This window comes from Hakea prostrata, chromosome 8 (genome assembly GCF_041222555.1).
Source record: "Hakea prostrata isolate BN-2017 chromosome 8, UWA_Hpros_2, whole genome shotgun sequence".
NCBI classification, from domain to species: Eukaryota; Viridiplantae; Streptophyta; class Magnoliopsida; order Proteales; family Proteaceae; genus Hakea; species Hakea prostrata.
In genome coordinates, this window is record NC_142607.1 from 5,345,627 (window position 1) to 5,358,399 (window position 12,773).

The 12,773-nt window shown below is 39.7% G+C and overlaps 1 protein-coding gene across 1 annotated transcript; it reads right to left on the reverse strand.

Moving 5' to 3' along the window:
• Positions 1-11,661: 11,661 nt before the first annotated feature.
• LOC149006452 (S-protein homolog 29-like) lies at positions 11,662-12,090 on the reverse strand. The gene has a single exon (XM_089165441.1). The coding sequence runs from the start codon at positions 12,088-12,090 to the stop codon at positions 11,662-11,664; it is 429 nt and encodes a 142-aa protein (XP_089021567.1).
• Positions 12,091-12,773: the final 683 nt, after the last annotated feature.

Genomic DNA, 12,773 nt, shown 5'->3' on the forward strand with positions numbered 1-12,773 from the left:
CCAAATGGAAAACTAGGTTTTAACTTGCCTTTTTAACCTAAATCGGCTAAAAGTTATTATTTCGTCCTTGATTTGAAGTCGAAACGAAACAAAACATTGGGAAAATCTAATTGGCAGTAGAAAGATCATAAGAGTGCATTCAATTTGTTCCAATTCAATCTAGATCAAAAAGCACCAAATTGGCTCCCCTAAATCACCCGTGGGTGATTCAGAGAATCAAAATGCAAAATCTTTCGCAAGGGGACGCACCATTACTCTTATACTAGAAAAGAATATTAAAACAATAAATCAAGAGTAACAATAAACCTAACATGCTCTCACAACCACAATTCCACGAATAAATAGAAGAGAGTTGTCCACAAAACCGTGTCTAAGAGAAGGATTAAATAAATCTAACATTTTCTAATGTTTTCGCGAAGATTCGAATCACAAAACACCTTCGGAAGGATGAGAACTGCTCTTCTCCTTGGTTTCTCCTCTTCCTGTAGCCTCAATCTCGTTCTAGGATAAAGAAATGCGGTTAGAGGTGAGTTATAACTTTAAATGGGGTTTAAAAACAAGGAATTCCGTTTTTACCCCAAAACAGAAAATGGGGTGGGGGGTTGGTTGGTTCATCCAACTGGCCCAACTGACCGGTCCATGGTTGGACCCCCAAACGGACTCCGATGTTGGTATTTTTGGCTTGTTGGAAAGGTCTTTCGACGATCTTCAATTTGATACCTTATTCACGTCAATCGGATTCTCCATCGCTGATCTATAGACGTGCCAAAATCACCTTTTAACACCATCGTGATTAATCTTTTCTCTTCTTTTAAACTCCATGAGAGTTATCAAATCATCAATAGGTTCATCCATGATCATTAGGTCCTCTTTCGAACCTTCGGGCTTGCCTCTAATGGTCCACAGTTGTTGCCGACTCGAGGCCCGGGTTTGCGGTCCTGAAATCATGGGTTAACGGGTTAGAAATCTGGGGATTTCCACCAAGAGTATTCAAGAGAGTGTTAAATGCTTTTGTGATGTTAAGCAGAGGCAACATCAAGCCTCCTAACCTTGATGCAATTCCAAATGAGATTGTCACAAATCCAAAACACTTTCCTTACTTTAAGGTATGATACATGCTTTATTATTGGAATACAATAGTACACATTATACTTTATGTTTTTCATCGACATCAATTAATGGGTTTAAAAATGTTCATTGTATTAGTATTGTATTGGTGCAATTGATGGCAGTCATGTGCATGTAGTGGTATCAACTAAAAGACAAGTAACATTTCGTTGAAGGAATTGAATCACCACACAAAATGTCATGTGTGCGTGTTCATTTGACATAAAATTTACGTTTGTCTATTCTGGCTGGGAAGGTTCTACAAATGATTGCAGGGTTTTTAGACAAGAGATTACAAACCCTAGTTTAATTTTCTTCAATCTCCTTCAGGTAAATTTAATACAATTACTTCATCGATTCTTTTTAACCATTCGTCGGATCTAAACTAATGGGACTAACTTTTATTATCTTAATTTGTCGTAGGTAAGTATTATATGGTTGACTCTGGATACCCAACTATAATTGGATTCATGACACCATTCAAAGGTAATAGGTATCATTTACGAGATTTCAGGGGGAGAGGTTGAGGGCCAATGACTGTAGTTGAACTTTTCAACAACAGGCACTCTTCGTTAAGGAATATTATAGAAAAGTGTTTTGGGTGCCTAAAGAGCAGGATTCCAATTTTGGTTACAATGCATCACGGGTTTACATTACGTACTCAAGCTAGAATTGTCATTGCTTGTTGTGCTAATCATAACCACATCCGCGATGAGCAAGTTGCTGACAAAAAGTTTCAAGAGTACAAAGACCTACATTAGATACCTAAAGAAGTCATAACGAACCTTTATGTTCCCCTTGAAAACACCCAAAATAAAGCAAGACAAATGAGCAAAGGAAGACAATTGCAAATCAATTGGTAGCAAGAGCGAGACTCCCACCAATCATTTGAAACATTATAATCTCACCTGATTTTATGTGAGCAATTGGGAATCAATGGGGGGGGAATTTTTTTTTTAATATTTTTATTAAAAAAAAGGGGGCCTTTTTTTTGTGTTTTTGTAAAAACTACATAAGATATTTTGGGGTTTGTGGGACAGGGGCGGGGGGGGGGGGGGGGGGTAGTGGGGTGGGGGGAGATAAAAGATATTGGTGTTTTTGGGGGGGGAGGGGGATGAGGGGAGGGGGGGGGGGGGGGGGTGGGGAAGTGGGGTCGGGGATACATACCCTTTCCGCGAATGTGTGTGTTGGGTAAACAAGGAAAAGCACAAAAAAAACAAAAATAGAGGGGGAAAGAAAAGAAAAAGACAAAAAATATTGGGGGGGGGTGGTGTGGGAGAAAAAAAAAAAAAAAAAAAATGTTGGAATTTATTAATTTGATTAATAAATTAAATGCCCAAGGGCAATATTGGAAACTCACTATTAGGGCGGTTACAAAATAGGGTTATATATTTTGATAACCACCGCATTAGTGAGTAAGAAACTGAGTGATTCATTCGCACGAGCGAATCTCTGAGAAACGGCGGCTCCATCTCTCTCTCCCTCTCTCTTAGAATAGCAGGCTTAGAAATTCTTCTTTCCTAGTATTTGATCTTCATTCCATTAATCCACGGCATTTTGGTTGTGGATATTATTCCCTTTCCCTGTGATTGTGGAATCTCGCCGGTAAATCTTTGGTGGTGGAACGAGAACGTGGATCTAGACTTCCGCTGCGAATACTTTAAGTAAGGGAAAGCGAATTCAGGTAAGAAATTTTTTCCCCATCAATTAATTGAATTGAATTACTTTTGATGTATTACCAACATTGGCATCAGAGCCATTGGTTCCCACGTTTATTGTTCCTCCCCATTGTTTAATTTTATTGTATGGATCCAATGGGAGGATCAAGGGTTTAATACGAAACCCATGGGAGAATTGATAGGGTTTTTGGAAACCTTTAATTTTGATTCGGATCCGAGTGGGAGGATCCTTGTGAATTTCCCTATTAAAGATTTGCATGAATTGATAATCCATGATGATAATTATTTTTGTTTAATAATTAATGCTGGATTTTTTCATGTATTTTTTGGATGATTTTTTGGGTGAAAAAACGTGTTTTCCTTTTTTTTTTTTTTGAAAAAAAATTTCGTTCAAGAAAAATTGAAAAATCGCCGTTTTTGGTCACTGTGGACCAGACGGACGACCGTCTGACTAGACGGTCGTCCGTCTATTATCAGAGTAGTCACAGTGACCAGCAATTCCCGCCCAGCGACGGAATTTCCGTCCGGGAGACGGTCATCCGTGCTGGCACAGGGCAGACGGAATTTCCGTGCGGGCGACGGTCATCCGTCTGGGCATGCGACGGAACCGCGGCGTCCGTCTGGGAGATGGATTTTTTTGGATATTGGTCTGTCCAGTTCAGAATGTGTTTCTAACTTACTGGACACCAATGGCCCGACAATCTGTGTGATGTTTGGGCATTGAGGGCCTATTGGGGCCTAGTGGGAGCTAATGAGGTAGAAGTGTTCTGTGTGAACCACCTCATAGCTTTAACATGATTGCATGTTTTATTTTAATAAAACTATTTTATTTTGGGTCTATCAATCATGTTTCTTGCACAGAATGAAACTAGTGTATAAGTCTATGTGGGTTTGCATGAGAATTTGATTGAATGTTTGTTAGCATCTCTTTTGGTTTAAATGCTTATCCCATAGGTTGACTATGCTAGTGTGATTTGTTGTTGCTTGAGTTGTGTTTTATGCTAGAATAGTTGAACTCATCCTAGTATGTAATGTCTCTAGAATAAATGGCTGCTACCAAGAGCATTGTTGCTAACTTCGCGAAAGGAGATAAACCGAATGAGAGGTATTATGACCTTTGGCACCGAAAGGTGCAGTATCTCCTAGAAGAATAGAACATGCTGGAAACCGTAAACTAGACCATGTCCCCACCTGAGGAAGGTACCACTGCACAGTATAGCAGGAACCTTGAGCTTTACAATGCCTGGAAGAGGAAAGACCGGGTAGCCAGGATTACAATCCTGAGCTCCATGAAGGATGACCTGATGTTTCGATTTGAGAAGCATAGGACTGCAAAGTCTTTGTGGGAGGCTGTGAAGTTCCAGTATGGAGGGACTTCCACCACAAGAGGCTGCCAGCTCGGACTCACCTTTGACGGTTATAAGATGCGCCAGGGTCACACCATGAGGCAGCATATAACCATCATGTCCAACATGATTAGTGAGTTGAGCGAATGTGGGCGCCTAAAGACTGATGAGGAGCAAGTCTCTGCATTCATTAGGTCATTGCCTAAGTCTTGGGAGCATATGAAGATCTTCTTGACTCATGTTGATGAGGTCAAGACATTTGATCAAGCTGCCAAGCACCTTGAGCTAGAGGAGGATCGGATGTTGGCCGATGTCCCTCACATTGAAATAGTTGCTGCTGAAGCAAGCACTCGTAAGGGTGCAGGCTTCAAGCGCAAGAAGGAGAGAGCTCAACCTCAGTGGTCTAGGCAAAGTAATAGAGGTGGGAACAGAAACAAGAGTGGTTTATGAGACATGGTTTTAGAGTTGTATTTGAAAACAATTCTTTGGTTTTGTATCTGGGTGATACAGTTTATGGTTATGGTTTTCTTCTGAATGGTTTCATTGTATTGGATACAATTGATTATTCATTTAATTCTAGTAGTGCTTTTGTTTGCCAAGATATATTGTGTGTATTGTTTCTAATTTGTGGCATGCTAGACTAAGACATATTGGTTTAGATATGATGAACAGGTTGGCAAGAGAAGGTCTCTTAGGCCAAGGTTCACTATCTGATTTGCCAATCTGTGAGTCATGTCTAGCAGGAAAAGCAACTAGAAAACCATTTAAAAGGGATTTGAGAGCCTCTCTTCCTTTAGAACTTATCCATTCAGATGTGTGTGGACCCATGAATGTGCATACTAGAAAAGGACAGTCATATTTCATCACATTCATAGATGACTATACAAGGTATGGTCACATTTATCTAATTTCTCATAAGTCAGAAGCTCTGGAATGTTTTAAGAAATTCATGAGCTTGGTTGAGAATCAGTTAGATAAAAGGATTAAAACTCTTAGAACGGATAGAGGTAGAGAGTATCTCTCCGATATGTTCAAAGGGTTATGTGATGAAAAGGGGATATCTAGACAACTTACTATTCCAGGGACTCCACAGCAAAATGGGGTTCTTTGAGAGGAGGAATAGAACCTTGCTAGACATGGTGAGATCCATGATGGCGCAGGCAAATCTACCCATCTCTTATTGGGGAGATGCTTTGCTGACTGCGGCCTATATCCTCAACAGAGTTCCAACCAAATCGGTTCCTTCCACACCATATGAGTTGTGGACCGGAAGGAAGCCAGATTTGAGTTATTTGCGCGCATGGGGATGTGCAGCATATGTTCACTCTACTTCTCATCAATGTGGAAAGCTTGGACCCAGAGGAAGAAAGTGTATCTTTGTGAGATATTCTGAACCCTTAAAGGGCCATGTCTTCATTGGACTAGATGAGAGTGAGAGGAGAACGGAACTTGAGTCTAGGGATGCAACATTCTTGGAGAATGATTTTCCATCTCTTTCAGGAGTTAACAAAGAATCATCGGAATTCTTTGAGATACAAGATAGTGGTCTTGTCACTCCAGGGATTCAGATTCTGGATAATGAACCTGGGGTTCATCCAGAAGATCCTAGTGGGAGTGGGAGTGCAGATGTGATAGCTACCTTAGACGGTGAGCAATCTGACATGCACTTGCGCCGTAGTGGGCGCGGGCTAGTTCCTCGTCGACGTTTCGAAATAGAGGATGAAGCCTACATGGTAACTCCTGAAGAGATCGACTGTGAGATGATTTCAGTCGATGAGCATGAACCAAAGAGCGTGCAGGAAGCTCTTGCGGGGTCAAGCTCAAAGGAATGGTTAAAAGCAATAAAGGAAGAGTTGGAGTCGATGAAAGTTAATCATGTCTGGGACTTGGTTGACTTGCCGCCAGGCCGAAAGGCGATTGGGAACAAGTGGGTTCTCAAGATCAAAAGAAAGGCGGATGGATCTATTGAGAGATTCAAGGCTCGTTTAGTGGCAAAGGGCTACACCCAACGAGAGGGCGTTGATTATGAGGAAACTTTTTCCCCTGTGGTTAGGTTTGCCTCAATTCGCCTCATACTAGCCATTGTTGCTCAGTTGGACTTAGAGCTTTATCAGATGGTTGTAAAAACTGCTTTTCTCAATGGAGAACTTGAGGAAGAGATCTATATGGATCAACCTCAAGGCTTTGAAGCACATGGACTTGAGCGCAAAGTGTGCAAGCTTAAGAAGTCCATATATGGCTTAAAGCAAGCATCTAGACAAGTGGAATGTGCGCTTCCACCAAGCTATGATGGAAAATGGTTTTTCCATGCTTGAGGAAGACCATTGTGTTTACACCAAGAGATCTGATAATAATTATGTCATTCTGACATTGTATGTAGATGACATACTTATGGCTAGCAATAGCAAGGAGCTATTGGAAACCATTAAGAAATGGTTGTCCTCCGTATTTGATATGAAGGACATGGGTGAAGCAAGCTATGTGCTTGGTGTCAAGATTGTCAGAAATAGGCAAAAGAGATTACTAGGTTTATCTCAAGAGACCTATATTGACAATGTCTTGACGAGATACCAGATGCACAACTGCAAACCAATTGATACTCCAGTGGAGAAGGGTTTGCATTTGAGCCTTGATATGGGTCCTAAGACTCTAGAGGAGAAAACCAAGATGGAAAGAGTTCCATATTTCGGTGCGGTGGGTAGCCTTATGTACGCTATGATGTGTACTAGGCCGGATATTTGTTATGCAGTGGGTTTGGTTAGTCGGTACCAATCAAACCCAGGCATAGAGCACTGGAAAGCAGTCAAGAGGATATTGAGATATCTCAGAGGAACGAGTAACTACATGTTGTGTTACCAAGGATCGGATTTGCGGTTAGTTGGCTATAGTGATGCCGATTGGGCTGGAGACATCGATGAGCGCAAATCAACCTCTGGATATGCTTTCTTGCTGAATGGCGGGGCCATTTAGTGGTGTAGCAAGAAGCGAGGCTTGTATATCCCTCTCGACCATGGAAGCAGAGTATGTGGCATGCTCCGCTCGCGGTTCAAGAGGCTGTTTGGTTGAGGAGATTCCTTCGACATCTTTGGGATTGTGATGACATCCAAAGAGGCTGCCCTTGTCTACTGTGATAGTACGGCAGCTCTTAGCTATGTGAAGGACCCCAAGTATCATGGGAAGACCAAACATATACAGTTGAGATATCACTTTGTTAGAGACATTACATCAAGAAAGAAAGTTGTACTTAAGCACATATCTACTAGTTTGATGGTAGCTGACCCTCTTACCAAACCTATAGCCAAGGATGTTTTTATTTCTCATGTAAAATCCTTGGGCTTGCGTAGATTGTGACTTATTTTTGTACTGAGACTTTCTTATTAATGAATAATATGAGTTCATTCCAGCATTTTTTTATTCACTTTCTGTGTGATTGTGTTTCTTCTAGCATAAAACAACATATGTCAATAGGCAAGAGAATGGCTCACTCACACGAGTATTCGCCTCGGCGCCTTGGAGGCGAGCGAGAGATGAGACGGATTGTGAATGACTTTGTGTAGGTCAATTCATAATCATGATGTCGCCTTGATTTGGAATCAAGATGAGTTTCTCTATTGTGAAGAGAATCGACATGAATGTTCCCACTATTCATGTTGCCTATAGGAGCCAGGTGCGAGTACTTTATGTGGCGCTAGGGTGGCGACAATAAAGAAACTCGGGTTAGGCGCAAGGGGTTGCGACTGGACTAAGACCTGTATGGTGTTGAGATGGACATACGTTCTATTGTATATAGAATGCTCCACCATAGCACATATATCATACTATGTGTGCTTAGCGATCATTGGAAATGAGAGGATGGATCCCTGCTCCTCTCATTGTGTGAGTCCTGGACCTTATGGTCCATTAGTGTTCTTAGTGACTTTCGACGACATCATGAAACGAAGGGTTGATGTGGCTACTTTGGGGTGTTACCTATGGTCATGATAGATTCGACCTAAAGGGGCACTACCGGGAAAGGAGTCAATCCTAAGTGTAGTGATGGTCTGGGGCGAAAGGAAAGGTTTGATTCAACTGCACCCTAAAAAGTGTTTGTCTGGCGCCAACCGTATGTGTTACAAGTAGTGAACATTTTAAGGACAAGAAGGTGATCTCTCAGAGGGATCGAGATACCTTTAGTCTGGTGAGTTTGAATAAACCTAGGACACTGTGTTATACTAATGCTTATTTGATTTGTTTCTATGAGTGATGTGTCATTCTGGCCTTCTGGGAAGGTTTTTAGTTTGGGGCTCATGTGTGCAGGTATATCACCGGTCGCACAACCCATTTTGCCAGTATGACTTGTGGATATTAGTGTCTGGGACACAGGTGGTCTATGTATCTGGGATACATAGTGAAGAGATCAATATATATGTATATCTGGGATATGCATGTGTGTCCGGGACACAAGAGGTCTATGTATCTGGGATACATAGCAGAGAGATTGAATGTGTATATCTGGGATATACAAGTGTGTCTGGGACACATTGAAAGATTAACACTGGCCCTTGTGCAAGTGGGAGCTGTTGGAATTTATTAATTTGATTAATAAATTAAATGCCCAAGGGCAATATTGGAAACTCACTATTAGGGCGGTTACAAAATAGGGTTATATATTTTGGTAACCACCGCATTAGTGAGTAAGAAACTGAGTGATTCATTCGCACGAGCGAATCTCTGAGAAACGGCGGCTCCATCTCTCTCTCCCTCTCTCTTAGAATCGCAGGCTTAGAAATTCTTCTTTCCTAGTATTTGATCTTCATTCCATTAATCCACGGCATTTGGGTTGTGGATATTATTCCTTTTCCCTGTGATTGTGGAATCTCGCCGGTAAATCTTTGGTGGTGGAACGAGAACGTGGATCTAGACTTCCGCTGCGAATACTTCAAGTAAGGGAAAGCGAATTCAGGTAAGGAGTTTTTTCCCCATCAATTAATTGAATTGAATTACTTTTGATGTATTACCAACACAATAAAAGTAGGAGTATTTTTAATGCGATTGAATGTAAGCTTCTTGTCCTTATTATTCATTTTTTTTTTTTTTTTGGTTCTCGATGTGAGCCTTACGTTTTACATGGCACCCTGATAGGAAGGGTGAAAAGAAGTATCTATACTTTTTCACACTATTCTTTTTGTTTATGAAACTGATAATATTTTTCTCCTTATCCTTCTTTCATGCATGAATTCCTTTATCTTGGTTTATGCCGGAATGGATCTGATCGCATAAACATTCCCTTCTTGTACTAGAATGAATTGTTGTCGTACTAAAAAGGGGTTGAAACTTTCCACATCATTCACTCACCTCTTCCTCCTACCAACTGCCCTTACAAGTTTCCTTAAGCAACTCAAGCCATAATGTATCCAGTGGCAACAGTATGCCCTCTTGATGTATCAGAACGTATCACTGTCACACAAAGGAGAGTTTAAGTTCCTTTGCTTTATTAGGGTTAGTTTCTCTCTTTCATTTCACAATGGTTTTTTTAGCTCTGAGGTGGTGCTACTATCATCCAATCCCATTCTTTACTCTTTAGTCCTATGTGCATATTACATGAAGTACTTATCAAAGTTCCTCAATAGATTCATATTACTTCTAGTCTATAAACATAATATTGTCATTACCATTCTATTAGCATAACCGTATTATAAACATGTCATACCATTATCATATCCATGTCATTTTATTTCATGTAACTATGCAATTTCCCTTTTATAAACATACTCATACCCTTTCCCATTCCATAAACATAACTATGTTATGTCATCTCCATATCATACACACAAACATGTCATTTTACTTTCTTGCATCATAATAAGTACGTATTTATTATTAAACTAATCATCATAGCATAAAGTCATACATCACATGAGGTTCAATGCTACCCAATTATGCATATGGTTAGGGGCAAGAACTTAATTACCTGTTTCTCTAGAGCATATTCTTTCTTCCTAGAAATTGTTCACAATCTGTCGATAGGAATCTAACATGGTTACTATCATATCTCACAATCAATTTCACACATGGTTTCGTCAATTACAACATGGGAGAATAATAAACAAAACTAAAGAGAAGATGGATATAGTTGTACCTAAGAAGAATAACCTTCATGGATCCTAAACTAGCTCCTCCTCTTCTCGTCTCTTTCTTCCGTTCCTATCTCTTCTATGTTATCCAAATTCTATCTTCTTTCTCTTAATTTTCATTTTTATATCATTTTTTTTATTACATAATACAGAAACTCCTTAGAACCTGTGCATTTTGTTGTAACATTATTATTCTTTTGCTTTGAAACAAATGACTTTTTATCGAAAAGAAAAGCATAATCTAGAAAATTTTACTTATGGATCCTCTTAGTGAGACATACACTTTTGTTAGTGAACCTCGAAGGGTGGCTCAGTTGGCAAAGATCAACGCTTCCACATAGGAGGTCAGAGTTTGAATCCCCTCGGGGCCAGGGGCGAAGCCTCGCCTATATTAATTATATAAAAAAGCGCCTTGAGGATGTAGTCGTGGTACGCGCAAGCTGGTCCGGATGAACCTCATTAAAAAAAAAACTTTTGTTAATGCAATAAATTATGTCTAAGTCCTAAACCAACTAACACCATCTTCAATCATTAACCTCATTCAAAATTCAAGTCTAAAAGGACCAAAATAACGCTAAATATGATATGATTAAAATCTCCCTATAACTATTGTTATCAACCATATAGGTGGGTGAAGGGATTATTCCGTCACCAGTCTCCTTCCTTCACTCATCTTCTTCTCCCACTTTGTCGGAGCCATTATTAGAATCATCACTTAAACTAAACTAAACAAAATTCTGTTTTGACCCAATTACAGATTTGGGGTTCATCTTCATATCATATTATTATTCAATTTCCTATTGACTTCCTCAACACTTTAGGCATGTCAGTGTCCTTGTGACCGAGGCCAAGATATCACAATTGGTGTCGGGCTCAAAATCACTATTTGATGTTCTTATTTATTGTCGGTTAATTTATCGTAAGGGAATGGAATATTATATTTTAAATATCAATACCTACCTCATTGGGATGACTTCCCTATTCAAGTGAATTGGGGTTTCGCTTGCTTGTTTAGTCATCCATCAGTGGTTTCCCCAGGTTGATTAACCGGTTCATTAACTGAAAATTCAATTTGTTTACATTAGACTAGAATCTTGGGATGTGGGTGATATATTAATCTGGTGTATTTTCTAAGAGGAAGAACCCATTTGGAAGAGAAGTCTTATGTTTGTTTAGTTTTTGTAAATAATTCATCATTTGATGATCTTGCATTGTAAAAGAAAACCCAAATCAAACCCAACATGAATATTGACTCCTACACTGCTGAGATCTAACTCCATTTGTTTCAAGACATTAAAAGACAGAATAAACATATGATTTCTGTTAGAAGCTAGTTCAGCAACACCAATAACAAGTAACAGGATGAAGAATTTATTCGATCAAAAGCAGAATAGTTTCTGAGACATCAAATATAACTCATAATGCTGTAGCATTTGGCCATGAGTAGAACCTCGTATAAGGACCATCTCTAAATAAGCTTGTATATATACCATCTTGCTTCACCTTTTTGAAATGAAGATTTGATTTATCAGACATATCCCATGCTGTAAAGACTTTACAACCCCCTCGCACATTGTTTCCCCAGTAAAAATTGCACCAGAACAGCGTTGTCAAACTGAAGTTTATATTGAAACTCCAACTGAACTCTTCGCCATACCACTTTAGCTGCTCTCCAAGATCATCGTCTTTCGATTTGCAATGGAGATGCAGACCCATTGTAGGACCAGGACCCAAGTCGTTGATGATGATCACCTGTAATCTACCTTGTACAAGACATGAAGGCCTTGACAAGAACAAGGCAATCATGAGAGAGAAGACAACAAACTTCTTCATGCTGTTCACCATTATTCTCCTCCTGAGTGCTTGGTTTGCAGATGGTGCTAGCTAGTGACTGATTTGTGTTTTATTTATAGAAGACAAACCTTAATTTTGATATCTGTATTCAATTCCTTTTGCTCTATTTCCATTTTATCTCCCATGCAAAAACTTACCATTTCTCATCTGTATGTGAGGAATATTCTGATTCGATTCACATCTGATCCTGGTTAGACCATGCTTATCAAATGTTTGGCTTGTTTCCAGCTCTGGTTCATTATTTTTCCTTCTATGTTATACTGTTTTGGGTTGGGAAAACCCACTTGAACCATAGGGGCTTGATTTCGTAGTGATTCAACCATATTCTGGGGATATATTTTCCATGAGAATATACGAAAGATATTCCATTTTTCAAACTAGGAAACTCATTAAGGGTTGAAAATGTATTTAGTCATGCATTAATAACCTCATTCTATTCTGTGATGAATGCGTATTAAACACAAGGTAGAAAATTCAAATTGGAAGAGACGTGCGGGGCTAGATTGGAGAGCCAAGAGTCAGTTCTCCTAAAGGCTTTGTTGTGATGGTTCAATTTTTTGAACCTTGTTGCCCTTGTTTAGCTAATTATGAGTATTTGAGCACGGGCAGTTATGGACCTTGTGTAACGAAGGTATGCTTGGTGTTGCTTGCTTGACCAAGAGCCCCCAATTTAA